General features: G+C 51.0%; 1 protein-coding gene across 1 annotated transcript in view; it reads right to left on the bottom strand.

Moving 5' to 3' along the window:
• Positions 1-16203, bottom strand: part of LOC143767547 (ephrin type-B receptor 5-like) — a 111960-nt gene that overhangs the window by 38831 nt on the left and 56926 nt on the right. The window contains exon 6 of the mRNA XM_077255956.1: positions 5360-5484. Within this exon, the coding sequence (XP_077112071.1) occupies positions 5360-5484 (125 nt within the window). The remainder of the gene's footprint in view (positions 1-5359; positions 5485-16203) is intronic.

Below are 16203 nucleotides of genomic sequence, written 5' to 3' on the forward strand. Positions count from 1 at the left end.
ATTTAATCGAGTTGTGAGGGAACTTAAGAAACAGACACAACGGTTGTGGGGTACTTTCCGTAAGCACAGCAGGGGAGGACTACAACACATAGCGCTAAGAAGGAAGGCACCGATTTCCACCTGTGAAGTGAACTCTGGAGGTGCCATTGGACCGGCCGGACTTGCGCAGCCTGGTGAACCGTATTCTGGACTGAGGACTCAGAGATCTCCAGTAAAGAGGTAAAGAGACTGCAACCTGGTGTCCTCGTTATTTACCGCGACCTGCACCCCACAACTGCACCGTTACAACACCACTTATTGCACCGGACGTCCCCCACTGACAGACAGGGCCACGGACCGGGTCTAGCCACCGTGACAACCCCAGGACTGAGACCCAGAGGCCCGGCTCCGGGTACCCCTCGGCCCTGCGGCGGTGTGGGGGCGCTCCAAACTTGGTGTCACGAACAGGATCTACTTAAGCCTGAAGAATCAGGTCATGTGTGCCTTGGAACTGTGATTTGTTGTGCTTGGACTGTACTTTATTGAGAGACTGTGTATTGCCATTGACCCAGCGAAGTTCCCGCCAAAAGCCGCCGCCATTGCTACGCCAGAGGAGAAGGAGGGCGTGCCATGGGAGGAGACTACCAGAGTGGCGCGAGAAATGGCTACCGCCCCCTGCGCTTCTGGCTGCAAAGAGAGGACCTGCCTTCAAGCAGAGGACGACCCCCTGATTTGCAACGGCGGGAAGCAGGTGAAGGAGGAGCTCGACCTTGGGGAAATGGCAGAGTCAGATGCATGCCTTGCCCTCGAATGCCGGACAGCGACGATGAACAGCGGGGGCCCGAACAACGGCGAGGTGAACCCGGCTTGTCCTCATCCATCAGAGGAGGACCCGCGTCCACCGCAGCGGGGGGACCTGAGTTCCTCGGAGCCGGTAGCGGAGCTGAGCCTACCTATCCCGATCCCGGAACTAGCCGAAGAAGAGCTATGGGGAGCGGAGCCGTATCCAGAGACTGCCGGGGAGGAGCCGCGGTCCGGGCTGCAGCCGACTCCAGCGTCCACGTTAAGGGAACGGACCGACATCGGTGGAATCACATCAGACGCAGGTATAGAAAGCGTCCCTGTTCCCCCGACCGATCTCGATCCTGCGATCGATCCTCGCCCCCACAATAACCGTTTCCTTTTTGCGGGGCTAGGGGTATTATCCCGCAGCGCAACGGGGAGATTGATACCTCTGCCACCGACCCAGACGGGGGAGTTCGTAGATGTGAGCCCGGAGGGAGTTATCCTCCGGTGGGAGGCCCCCCGAATTGGACTGGATGGAGCCCGGCGAGAAGGTCACACCATTGCCGTGCTGAATTGGGAACAATATAAGCGGTACTTGATTCTACAATGGAAAGACTGGAAAGAAAGGGAACAAACTACCGCTGCATCAGCCGTGGACCAAGGGCTGAAGCCTGCACGGTCGGGAGGTGTCCACCATCAGCTGTTGTTTAGCAACCTCCCACGGCCACCTGAGGAAGAATAAACCTCGATACCCTGAATCTGTAAATAGTTACTGTTCCACTACTTTGTTGCTATACCCGTAAAGGGTTAACTCTTAAAGGGGTCCCTTTGTTGACCCGGGATCCTTCTTGTTTGTTTATTTTTCCTTAAGTTTGCACAAGTTGAAAGAACTGCAGTAATCATGGACCGTGCATGATACAAACTCTTCTTTGTAAATAGTTTACACCTTCTTAAGGGTGTTTCCTACTGGTTTTACTTAAAGACTCTTTGTGAAGATACCATACCGGAGCTTTTGCTGAGAAAGGACTGGTAGCTAGAGAACAAATGCTACCTCCTAAAGACTTGGTCCCTTCTTAAAGGGGATGTTCACGTGTTGCACTTAAAGAAATGGTATTGCTTTAAGACTGATAGATAGCAATGATGTTTGATAAGAGAAAATGATGATACTTACATGTAAAAGTTATATGTATCCAACTGGTTAACTGTAAAGAAATGCTGATAATGTTCCTTAGAAGAAAGATTGAGAGACAGAAGGAAGGTGCAGTAGGCCCCTAGGGGTAGACAGAATGTCCTGCATAGTCGGAAGTAAGAAAGTATTAATGAAGGTTGATGATCTAAGAAGATAGTTGATAATGTTGATAAGAAAATGGGGATAGAAGGTAAACCCTGAGTCCTCCATAGAAAGTTAAGAAAGAGTTAGTAATGTGTTACAGAGGACAGAAAGTGAACCCGTAAGGGTTAGGTAGTGAGTCCTCCTAGGAGCCATACGTAGATGGCTCAAAGCTTCTAAAACTGAAAGTATGTTATGTCCTATACCATGTATAGCAGTTGAAAAGGCAGTAGGTCCTGGCTGAACGGGACGGTCCTGTAACAGAAAGGAGAGGCAGTAGGTCTGGTGCCGATAGGACAGGCGGTCCTGCAGACTCAAAGAAGGAGAATGAAAAAGTTAACTTACCTTATAATGTGATTATAGGAAGGCCTTTGGTGGATACAGAGTGTATGTCCTTAAGGGCAATGTTAAAATGTTATTCAGCAGTTTTTGCACTTAGTAGAATACCTGGTTGGGTAACAGGAGTTATTTATAGCCTGTAATTTATGATGTTTTAATATTTAACCATGTTTTGTAACGTTCAAGTGTCCTCACCTTCCATAAAGGGAAGCTCTGTTCAAGTATACTTATTATTTGCACTCAACAAAATTGTATGTCTTTTTGCTAAACTTGTATTGTTGTTTTCTTCCCAGTCCCGGAGTACTGTGTTTAACCAGGGGGGAGTGCAGTGCCCCAGAGTCCTGGTCGTTGCAGTACTGTGGCTCCGCCACTATGGGGAGCTATGGTGCGTCCGATGGCACTGAAGGAGTTCATCTGACCAGGTATCACAGACACCAATACATTTCACAGCCGGGCCTCCGGGGGGAGCTAAGGGTTCTATTCATTAGGCCACTCCCCACCATAGTGGGTAAACTGGGGGTCAGGCAGGAAGTTAGATCAGAAAGCTGACTGGATTGGACGAAGCAACACCTAGTGGCAGAGGGTGTTGTGGAGGAAGAGACAGTAGGGTCTCTGTCAGGGGTGGGATCCTGACAGAGGCTTGGCATTGAAAAGAACGTAACGGGTCCGCGCCAGCTCCGGGAAGCGGCGGGACCCAAGAAAGGACTAGAAGCGAGATAGATTGTGCTGAGTGAGAAACGAGATCAAGCAATAGGAGAATTCCAGTAGGGGTCGTGCTGTAAGACCGGAGCAACACCCTACTGAGGCGCACTACCGGTGGCCGGAACGCCGAGGGAGTATTATAACATTCAGCTTCAAGCAATACTCTAAACAGCGGCAGGACAGTCAGTCTCAGGCGGGCTGTCTAACACATATCACCTATGAAGTCTTGGGAGGCAATTGCGGGAGAGGGGCGTCTCTAGGGTCCCGGAAGAACTCCAGGCCTATCCGACAAACGGGTGCCGTTCTAACTGTAACATCAGGAAGGGACGGAAGATTAGAAGAACATCATTTAATCGAGTTGTGAGGGAACTTAAGAAACAGACACAACGGTTGTGGGGTACTTTCCGTAAGCACAGCAGGGGAGGACTACAACACATAGCGCTAAGAAGGAAGGCACCGATTTCCACCTGTGAAGTGAACTCTGGAGGTGCCATTGGACCGGCCAGACTTGCGCAGCCTGGTGAACCGTATTCTGAACTGAGGACTCAGAGATCTCCAGTAAAGAGGTAAAGAGACTGCAACCTGGTGTCCTCGTTATTTACCGCGACCTGCACCCCACAACTGCACCGTTACAACACCACTTATTGCACCGGACGTCCCCCACTGACAGACAGGGCCACGGACCGGGTCTAGCCACCGTGACAACCCCAGGACTGAGACCCAGAGGCCCGGCTCCGGGTACCCCTCGGCCCTGCGGCGGTGTGGGGGCGCTCCAAACTCATGTACTGTTAGTGGTTCTGGTGATGTATTCATGTACTGTTGGTGGTTTTGAAAATGTTCCCATGTAACAATCCAAAACTTCTCAGATAACTTGATACATGGCTATTAATAAAGTATTGTGCCCCCTGATAAGTTAAGGATTACTACATTTGTATTTACGTTAGGAGCTTTAATTATAACATTAAGCTCTGCAGCTTACCCAAGCCTCACAGCGTGTAATGGCGTGTCAGGATTCGGCTCTGCTTGCCAGGGTCAGTGATCATTACGTGACCACTCATATGTGAAATCCAGACTTATGGTCACCACCTTTTCTTCCAGGTTCTCTCACTGAATAAGGAGCTGTAGTTTTTCACTGAACGTTGTGAGATTTAGGAAGTGCAGATCGTCGACACGCGACTGTAATTACGCAAATCGCATATGAGGATTACTCAAACCACTTTAGTCGTGTATAGGAGGGGGCGCCAAATGTAATTTCTGGTCCTGGTGCAGGAAATCCTAGATGCTCCTCAGCTTTATCTAATATCTATCGATCTCACTAATATTCATCCATATTCTGTGTATCATCTCTTTATACAATAGCTATATGTTTACCTCTATCTACATTTACTTTTATCTTCTTCCCTTCTAGTAACTCGCACTTTTAGGAAAGCAAAGCGTGCAAAGAAAAGGGAGACATTTTGCTTGTGCCCAGTTGGCCGCGCAGTGACTTTTCCATTGTGCCGGACTCATGGCTGTGTGCACGGATGGGACCCCGCACTCTGATGTGACGGCACGTCGGGTGCTGCAGTCAGATGGGACCCCGCGCTCTGCAGATGGCTTGTCGGGTGCTGCAGACGGATGGGACCCCGCGCTCTACAGATGGCGTGGTGGGTGCTGCAGTCGGATGGGTCCCTGCCACTCTACAGATGGTGCTGCGGGTGCTACAGTCGGATGGGACCCTGCACTCTACAGATGGTGTGGTGGGTGCTGCAGTTGGATGGGACCCCGCACTCTGCAGATGGCATGTTGGGTGCTGCAGTCAGATGGGTCCCTGCCACTCTACAGATGGTGCTGCGGGTGCTACAGTCGGATGGGACCCTGCACTCTACAGATGGTGTGGTGGGTGCTGCAGTCGGATGGGACCCTGCGCTCTACAGATGGCGCTGCGAGTGCTGCAGTCAGATGGGACCCCGCGCTCTACAGATGGTGCTGCGGTCGAATGGGACCCTGAGCTCTACAGATGGCGTGGTGGGTGCTGCAGTCGGATGGGACCCTGCGCTCTACAGATGGTGTGGTGGGTGCTGCAGTCAGATGGGACCCTGCCACTCTACAGATGGTGCGGCGGGTGCTGCAGTCGGATGGGACCCCGCGCTCTGTAGATGGTGCGGTGGGAGCTGCAGTCGGATGGGACCCCGCGCTCTGCAGATGGCGCTGCGGGTGCTGCACTCACACAGCGGCAGGTACCTTTTCCTTGTAGCGCAGCTGATAATCCAGAATCTTCCCGTTGGGCTGCTCCGGTTCCGGCCAGGTCAGTGTGATGCTCTGCATGGAGCGGCTCACCTGGTGGATGATGGGGACGGCAGATGGGACTGGAATGGAGAAGATAAGATGTAAGTGGAGGACAGGGAAGATATGGGGCATAAATAGAGAGGAGAAGATGACACCGAACAGATTTCCCTGCGTATCAGAACCAGACACAAAATGGTAACACACAACCGCTGAGCTCCGCGCGGTGACATGTGACTGCGGGGAGGGCGACGCTTGGCCGGAGCTGTCACTTTGAATTTGGGTCACGGCATCACCGCCTCTTACGAGACCCCCGCATGCACGGTACAGGGAAAGCGTCACAAAGACAAATTCAATTAGAGTGCGAGGCCTGGGGGAGAGCGAGAAGAGACCCCCAGACTGGCAAGTAGACAGCCGAGGAGGCCGGGAAGGAGCTACCACCGTGGAGAGGATTTCACAACCCGGGCAGAGAAGGGACACACATACAGTACAGGGAGAAAGTATGTGCCCCCCACATCCACTTCCAGGGGCTTCTCTGTCCTCATCTACATCCATAGACATAAATATGGAGAAAGTATGTGCCCCCCACATCCACTTCCAGGGGCTTCTCTGTCCTCATCTACATCCATAGACATAAATATGGAGAAAGTATGTGCCCCCCACATCCTCCTCCGGGGGCTTCTGTGTCCTCATCTACATCCATAGACATTAATATGGAGAAAGTATGTGCCCCCCACATCCACCTCCGGGGGCTTCTCTGTCCTCCTCTACATCCATAGACTTTAATATGGAGAAAGTATGTGCCCCCCACATCCTCCTCCGGGGGCTTCTCTGTCCTCATCTACATCCATAGACATTAATATGGAGAAAGTATGTGCCCCCCACATCCTCCTCCGGGGGGCTTCTCTGTCCTCATCTACATCCATAGACATTAATATGGAGAAAGTATGTGCCCCCCACATCCACCTCCGGGGGCTTCTCTGTGCTCATCTACATCCATAGACATTAATATGGAGACAGTCTGTGCCCCCCACATCCTCCTCCTGGGGCTTCTCTGTGCTCATCTACATCCATAGACATTAATATGGAGAAAGTATGTGCCCCCCACATCCACCTCCGGGGGCTTCTCTGTCCTCATCTACATCCATAGACATTAATATGGAGAAAGTATGTGCCCCCCACATCCTCCTCCGGGGGCTTCTCTGTCCTCATCTACATCCATAGACATTAATATGGAGAAAGTATGTGCCCCCCACATCCACCTCCGGGGGCTTCTCTGTCCTCATCTACATCTATAGACATTAATATGGAGAAAGTATGTGCCCCCCACATCCTCCTCCGGGGGCTTCTCTGTCCTCATCTACATCCATAGACATTAATATGGAGAAAGTATGTGCCCCCCACATCCTCCTCCGGGGGCTTCTCTGTCCTCATCTACATCTATAGACATTAATATGGAGAAAGTATGTGCCCCCCACATCCACCTCCGGGGGCTTCTCTGTCCTCATCTACATCTATAGACATTAATATGGAGAAAGTATGTGCCCCCCACATCCTCCTCCGGGGGCTTCTCTGTCCTCATCTACATCCATAGACATTAATATGGAGAAAGTATGTGCCCCCCACATCCTCCTCCGGGGGCTTCTCTGTCCTCATCTACATCCATAGACATTAATATGGAGAAAGTATGTGCCCCCCACATCCACCTCCGGGGGCTTCTCTGTCCTCATCTACATCCATAGACATTAATATGGAGAAAGTATGTGCCCCCCACATCCTCCTCCGGGGGCTTCTCTGTCCTCATCTACATCCATAGACATTAATATGGAGAAAGTATGTGCCCCCCACATCCTCCTCCGGGGGCTTCTCTGTCCTCATCTACATCCATAGTCATTAATATGGAGAAAGTATGTGCCCCCCACATCCTCCTCCGGGGGCTTCTCTGTCCTCATCTACATCCATAGACATTAATATGGAGAAAGTATGTGCCCCCCACATCCTCCTCCGGGGGCTTCTCTGTCCTCATCTACATCCATAGACATTAATATGGAGAAAGTATGTGCCCCCCACATCCTCCTCCGGGGGCTTCTCTGTCCTCATCTACATCCATAGACATTAATATGGAGAAAGTATGTGCCCCCCACATCCACCTCCGGGGGCTTCTCTGTCCTCATCTACATCCATAGACATTAATATGGAGAAAGTATGTGCCCCCCACATCCACCTCCGGGGGCTTCTCTGTCCTCATCTACATCCATAGACATTAATATGGAGAAAGTATGTGCCCCCCACATCCTCCTCCGGGGGCTTCTCTGTCCTCATCTACATCCATAGTCATTAATATGGAGAAAGTATGTGCCCCCCACATCCACCTCCGGGGGCGTCTCTGTCCTCATCTACATCCATAGATATTAATATGGAGAAAGTATGTGCCCCCCCACATCCTCCTCCGGGGGCTTCTCTGTCCTCCTCTACATCCATAGACATTAATGTGGAGAAAGTATGTGCCCCCCACATCCTCCTCCGGGGGCTTCTGTGTCCTCATCTACATCCATAGACATTAATATGGAGAAAGTATGTGCCCCCCACATCCACCTCCGGGGGGCTTCTCTGTCCTCACCTACATCCATAGACATTAATATGGAGAAAGTTTGTGCCCCCCACATCCTCCTCCGGGGGCTTCTCTGTCCTCATCTACATCCATAGACATTAATATGGAGAAAGTATGTGCCCCCCACATCCTCCTCCGGGGGCTTCTCTGTCCTCATCTACATCCATAGACTTTAATATGGAGAAAGTATGTGCCCCCCACATCCTCCTCCGGGGGCTTCTGTCTTCATCTACATCCATAGACATTAATATGGAGAAAGTATGTGCCCCCCACATCCACCTCCAGGGGCTTCTCTGTCCTCATCTACATCCATAGACATTAATCTGGAGAAAGTATGTGCCCCCCCACATCCTCCTCCAGGGGCTTCTCTGTCCTCATCTACATCAGTAGACATTAATATGGAGAAAGTATGTGCCCCCCCACATCCTCCTCCGGGGGCTTCTCTGTCCTCATCTACATCTATAGACTTTAATATGGAGAAAGTATGTGCCCCCCCACATCCTCCTCCGGGGGCTTCTCTGTCCTCATCTACATCTATAGACTTTAATATGGAGAAAGTATGTGCCCCCCACATCCACCTCCGGGGGCTTCTGTCTTCATCTACATCCATAGACATTAATATGGAGAAAGTATGTGCCCCCCACATCCACCTCCAGGGGCTTCTCTGTCCTCATCTACATCCATAGACATTAATATGGAGAAAGTATGTGCCCCCCCACATCCTCCTCCAGGGGCTTCTCTGTCCTCATCTACATCAGTAGACATTAATATGGAGAAAGTATGTGCCCCCCCACATCCTCCTCCGGGGGCTTCTCTGTCCTCATCTACATCTATAGACTTTAATATGGAGAAAGTATGTGCCCCCCACATCCTCCTCCGGGGGCTTCTCTGTCCTCATCTACATCTATAGACTTTAATATGGAGAAAGTATGTGCCCCCCACATCCTCCTCCGGGGGCTTCTCTGTCCTCATCTACATCCATAGACATTAATATGGAGAAAGTATGTGCCCCCCACATCCACCTCCGGGGGCTTCTCTGTCCTCATCTACATCTATAGACTTTAATATGGAGAAAGTATGTGCCCCCCACATCCTCCTCCGGGGGCTTCTCTGTCCTCATCTACATCTATAGACATTAATATGGAGAAAGTATGTGCCCCCCACATCCTCCTCCGGGGGCTTCTCTGTCCTCATCTACATCCATAGACATTAATATGGAGAAAGTATGTGCCCCCCACATCCTCCTCCGGGGGCTTCTCTGTCCTCATCTACATCTATAGACATTAATATGGAGAAAGTATGTGCCCCCCACATCCTCCTCCGGGGGCTTCTCTGTCCTCATCTACATCCATAGACATTAATATGGAGAAAGTATGTGCCCCCCACATCCACCTCCGGGGGCTTCTCTGTCCTCATCTACATCCGTAGACATTAATATGGAGAAAGTATGTGCCCCCCATATCCTCCTCCGGGGGCTTCTCTGTCCTCATCTACATCTATAGACATTAATATGGAGAAAGTATGAGCCCCCCACATCCTCCTCCGGGGGCTTCTCTGTCCTCGTCTACATCCATAGACATTAATATGGAGAAAGTATGTGCCCCCCACATCCTCCTCCGGGGGCTTCTCTGTCCTCGTCTACATCCATAGACATTAATATGGGGAAAGTATGTGCCCCCCACATCCTCCTCCGGGGGCTTCTCTGTCCTCATCTACATCCATAGACATTAATATGGGGAAAGTATGTGCCCCCCACATCCTCCTCCGGGGGCTTCTCTGTCCTCATCTACATCCATAGACATTAATATGGGGAAAGTATGTGCCCCCCACATCCTCCTCCGGGGGCTTCTCTGTCCTCATCTACATCCATAGACATTAATATGGGGAAAGTATGTGCCCCCCACATCCTCCTCCGGGGGCTTCTCTGTCCTCATCTACATCCATAGACATTAATATGGAGAAAGTATGTGCCCCCCACATCCTCCTCCGGGGGCTTCTCTGTCCTCATCTACATCCATAGACATTAATATGGAGAAAGTATGTGCCCCCCACATCCACCTCCGGGGGCTTCTCTGTCATCATCTACATCCATAGACATTAATATGGAGAAAGTATGTGCCCCCCACATCCTCCTCCGGGGGCTTCTCTGTCCTCATCTACATCCATAGACATTAATATGGAGAAAGTATGTGCCCCCCACATCCACCTCCGGGGGCTTCTCTGTCCTCATCTACATCCATAGACATTAATATGGAGAAAGTATGTGCCCCCCACATCCTCCTCCAGGGGCTTCTCTGTCCTCATCTACATCCATAGACATTAATATGGAGAAAGTATGTGCCCCCCACATCCTCCTCCGGGGGCTTCTCTGTCATCATCTACATCCATAGACATTAATATGGAGAAAGTATGTGCCCCCCACATCCTCCTCCGGGGGCTTCTCTGTCATCATCTACATCCATAGACATTAATATGGAGAAAGTATGTGCCCCCCACATCCACCTCCAGGGGCTTCTCTGTCCTCATCTACATCCATAGACATTAATATGGAGAAAGTATGTGCCCCCCACATCCTCCTCCGGGGGCTTCTCTGTCCTCGTCTACATCCATAGACATTAATATGGAGAAAGTATGTGCCCCCCACATCCACCTCCGGGGGCTTCTCTGTCCTCATCTACATCCATAGACATTAATATGGAGAAAGTATGTGCCCCCTACATCCACCTCCGGGGGCTTCTCTGTCCTCATCTACATCCGTAGTCATTAATATGGGGAAAGTATGTGCCCCCCACATCCTCCTCCGGGGGCTTCTCTGTCCTCATCTACATCCATAGACATTAATATGGAGAAAGTATGTGCCCCCCACATCCTCCTCCAGGGGCTTCTCTGTCCTCATCTACATCCATAGACATTAATATGGAGAAAGTATGTGCCCCCCACATCCTCCTCCGGGGGCTTCTCTGTCCTCATCTACATCCATAGACATTAATATGGAGAAAGTATGTGCCCCCCACATCCTCCTCCGGGGGCTTCTCTGTCATCATCTACATCCATAGACATTAATATGGAGAAAGTATGTGCCCCCCACATCCACCTCCAGGGGCTTCTCTGTCCTCATCTACATCCATAGACATTAATATGGAGAAAGTATGTGCCCCCCACATCCTCCTCCGGGGGCTTCTCTGTCCTCGTCTACATCCATAGACATTAATATGGAGAAAGTATGTGCCCCCCACATCCACCTCCGGGGGCTTCTCTGTCCTCATCTACATCCATAGACATTAATATGGAGAAAGTATGTGCCCCCCACATCCTGCTCCGGGGGCTTCTCTGTCCTCACTACATCCATAGACATTAATATGGAGAAAGTATGTGCCCCCCACATCCTCCTCCGGGGGCTTCTCTGTCCTCATCTACATCCATAGACATTAATATGGAGAAAGTATGTGCCCCCCACATCCTCCTCCGGGGGCTTCTCTGTCCTCATCTACATCCATAGACATTAATATGGAGAAAGTATGTGTCCCCCACATCCTCCTCCGGGGGCTTCTCTGTCATCATCTACATCCATAGACATTAATATGGAGAAAGTATGTGCCCCCCACATCCTCCTCCAGGGGCTTCTCTGTCCTCATCTACATCCATAGACATTAATATGGAGAAAGTATGTGCCCCCCACATCCTCCTCCGGGGGCTTCTCTGTCCTCATCTACATCCATAGACATTAATATGGAGAAAGTATGTGCCCCCCACATCCACCTCCGGGGGCTTCTCTGTCCTCATCTACATCCATAGACATCAATATGGAGAAAGTATGTGCCCCCCACATCCACCTCCGGGGGCTTCTCTGTCCTCATCTACATCCATAGACATTAATATGGAGAAAGTATGTGCCCCCCACATCCTCCTCCGGGGGCTTCTCTGTCATCATCTACATCCATAGACATTAATATGGAGAAAGTATGTGCCCCCACATCCTGCTCCGGGGGCTTCTCTGTCCTCACTACATCCATAGACATTAATATGGAGAAAGTATGTGCCCCCCACATCCTCCTCCGGGGGCTTCTCTGTCCTTATCTACATCCATAGACATTAATATGGAGAAAGTATGTGCCCCCCACATCCACCTCCGGGGGCTTCTCTGTCCTCATCTACATCCATAGACATTAATATGGAGAAAGTATGTGCCCCCCACATCCTCCTCCGGGGGCTTCTCTGTCCTCATCTACATCCATAGACATTAATATGGAGAAAGTATGTGCCCCCACATCCTCCTCCGGGGGCTTCTCTGTCCTCATCTACATCCATAGACATTAATATGGAGAAAGTATGTGCCCCCCACATCCTCCTCCGGGGGCTTCTCTGTCCTCATCTACATCCATAGACATTAATATGGAGAAAGTATGTGCCCCCCACATCCTCCTCCAGGGGCTTCTCTGTCCTCATCTACATCCATAGACATTAATATGGAGAAAGTATGTGCCCCCCACATCCACCTCCGGGGGCTTCTCTGTCCTCATCTACATCCATAGACATCAATATGGAGAAAGTATGTGCCCCCCACATCCACCTCCGGGGGCTTCTCTGTCCTCATCTACATCCATAGATATTAATATGGAGAAAGTATGTGCCCCCCACATCCTCCTCCGGGGGCTTCTCTGTCCTTATCTACATCCATAGACATTAATATGGAGAAAGTATGTGCCCCCCACATCCACCTCCGGGGGCTTCTCTGTCCTCATCTACATCCATAGACATTAATATGGAGAAAGTATGTGCCCCCCACATCCACCTCCGGGGGCTTCTCTGTCCTCATCTACATCCATAGACATCAATATGGAGAAAGTATGTGCCCCCCACATCCACCTCCGGGGGCTTCTCTGTCCTCATCTACATCCATAGACATTAATATGGAGAAAGTATGTGCCCCCCACATCCTCCTCCGGGGGCTTCTCTGTCATCATCTACATCCATAGACATTAATATGGAGAAAGTATGTGCCCCCCACATCCTGCTCCGGGGGCTTCTCTGTCCTCACTACATCCATAGACATTAATATGGAGAAAGTATGTGCCCCCCACATCCTCGTCCGGGGGCTTCTCTGTCCTTATCTACATCCATAGACATTAATATGGAGAAAGTATGTGCCCCCCACATCCACCTCCGGGGGCTTCTCTGTCCTCATCTACATCCATAGACATTAATATGGAGAAAGTATGTGCCCCCCACATCCACCTCCGGGGGCTTCTCTGTCCTCATCTACATCCATAGACATTAATATGGAGAAAGTATGTGCCCCCCACATCCACCTCCGGGGGCTTCTCTGTCCTCATCTACATCCATAGATATTAATATGGAGAAAGTATGTGCCCCCCACATCCTCCTCCGGGGGCTTCTCTGTCCTTATCTACATCCATAGACATTAATATGGAGAAAGTATGTGCCCCCCACATCCTCCTCCGGGGGCTTCTCTATCCTCATCTACATCCATAGACATTAATATGGAGAAAGTATGTGCCCCCCACATCCTCCTCCGGGGGCTTCTCTGTCCTCATCTACATCCATAGACATTAATATGGAGAAAGTATGTGCCCCCCACATCCTCCTCCGGGGGCTTCTCTGTCCTTATCTACATCCATAGACATTAATATGGAGAAAGTATGTGCCCCCCACATCCTCCTCCGGGGGCTTCTCTGTCTTCATCTACATCCATAGACATTAATATGGAGAAAGTATGTGCCCCCCACATCCTCCTCCGGGGGCTTCTCTGTCCTCATCTACATCCATAGACATTAATATGGAGAAAGTATGTGCCCCCCACATCCTCCTCCGGGGGCTTCTCTGTCCTCATCTACATCCATAGACATTAATATGGAGAAAGTATGTGCCCCCCCACATCCACCTCCAGGGGCTTCTCTGTCCTCATCTACATCCATAGACATTAATATGGAGAAAGTATGTGCCCCCCACATCCACCTCCGGGGGCTTCTCTGTCCTCATCTACATCCATAGACATTAATATGGAGAAAGTATGTGCCCCCCACATCCACCTCCGGGGGCTTCTCTGTCCTCATCTACATCCATAGACATTAATATGGAGAAAGTATGTGCCCCCCACATCCTCCTCCGGGGGCTTCTCTGTCCTCCTCTACATCCATAGACATTAATATGGAGAAAGTATGTGCCCCCCACATCCTCCTCCGGGGGCTTCTCTGTCCTCATCTACATCCATAGACATTAATATGGAGAAAGTATGTGCCCCCCACATCCTCCTCCGGGGGCTTCTCTGTCCTCATCTACATCCATAGACATTAATATGGAGAAAGTATGTGCCCCCCACATCCTCCTCCGGGGGCTTCTCTGTCCTCATCTACATCCATAGACATTAATATGGAGAAAGTATGTGCCCCCACATCCTCCTCCGGGGGCTTCTCTGTCCTCATCTACATCTATAGACATTAACCCCTTCCCGACCTGTGACGCAGCGTATGCGTCATGGAGGGATCGCGCTCCTGCAGATCGGGTGAAAGGGTTAACTCCAATTTCACCCGATCTCCAGGAACAGGGGGAGTGGTGCTTCAGCCCAGGGGGGGTGGCTTCACCCCCCTGTGGCTACGATCGCTCTGATTGGCTGTTGAAAGTGAAACTGCCAATCAGAGCGATTTGTAATATTTCACCCAAAAAAACGGTGAAATATTACAATCCAGCCATGGCCGATGCTGCAATATCATCGGCCATGGCTGGAAAACCTAATCTGCCTCCCCCCCACCCCACCGATCGCCCCCCCAGTGCTCCGTTACGTGGCCGCCCCCCTAATTCGTCCTGTCCGCTCCTCCGTCCTCCTGTCCGCTGCCCCCGTGCTCCGGTGCCCCCTCCCTGTGTTCCGGTCCCCCCCCCGTGATCCGATCACCCCCCCTTCATACTTACCGGGCCTCCCGGTGTCCGTCCGGCTTCTCCATGGGCGCCGCCATTTTCCAATATGGCGGGCGCATGCGCACTGCGCCCACCGAATCTGCCGGCTGGCAGATTCATTTCAGAAGTATTTTGATCACTGCGATATAGCCTATCACAGTGATCAAAATAAAAAAATAAGTAAATGACCCCCCCCTTTATCACCCCCATAGGGACAATAATAAAAATAAATAAAATATTATTTATTTTTTTTTCTGCTAGGGTTAGGGTTAGAACTAGGGTTAGAATTAGGGTTAGAATTAGGGTTAGGGTTAGGGGTAGGGTTAGGGCATGTGCACACAGTGCGGATTTGGCTGCGAATCCGCAGCGGATTGCCGCGGATCGGCCGCGGATCCGCAGCGGATCGGCCGCGGATCCGCAGCGGATCGGCCGCGGATCCGCAGCGGATTGGCCGCTGCGAATTCGTAGCAGTTTTCCATCAGGTTTACAGTACCATGTACACCTATGGAAAACCAAATCCGCTGTGCCCATGGTGCGGAAAATACCGTGCGGAAACGCTGTGTATTTTCCGCAGCATGTCAATTTTGTGCGGATTCCGCAGCGTTTTACACCTGTTCCTCAATAGGAATCCGCAGGTGAAATCCGCACAAAAAAACACTGGAAATCCGCTGTAAATCCGTAGGTAAAACGCAGTGCCTTTTACCTGCGGATTTTTCAAAAATGGTGCGGAAAAATCTCACACGAATCCGCAAAGTGGGCACATAGCCTTAGGGTTAGGGATGGAATTAGAGTTAGGGTACCGTCTCACAGTGGCACTTTGATCGCTACGACGGTACGATCGGTGACGTTCCAGCGATATCCATACGATATCGCTGTGTCTGACACGCAGCAGCGATCAGGGACCCTGCTGAGAATCGTACGTCGTAGCAGATCGTTTGGAACTTTCTTTCGTCGCTGGATCTCCCGCTGTCATCGCTGGATCGTTGTGTGTGACAGCTATCCAGCGATGCGTTCACTTGTAACCAGGGTAAACATCGGATTACTAAGCGCAGGGCCGCGCTTAGTAACCCGATGTTTACCGTGGTTACCAGCGTAAAAGAAAAAAAAAACATACGTACTCACATTTCGGTGTCCTTCAGGTCCCTTGCCGTCTGCTTCCCGCTCTGACTGTCTGCCGGCCGGAAAGTGAAAGCACAGCACAGCAGTGACGTCACCGCTGCGCTCTGCTCTCACTGTACGGCGGCACTCAGTCAGAGCGGGAAGCAGACGGCAAGGGACC

Source organism: Ranitomeya variabilis, chromosome 4, assembly GCF_051348905.1.
Source record: "Ranitomeya variabilis isolate aRanVar5 chromosome 4, aRanVar5.hap1, whole genome shotgun sequence".
NCBI lineage: Eukaryota > Metazoa > Chordata > Amphibia > Anura > Dendrobatidae > Ranitomeya > Ranitomeya variabilis.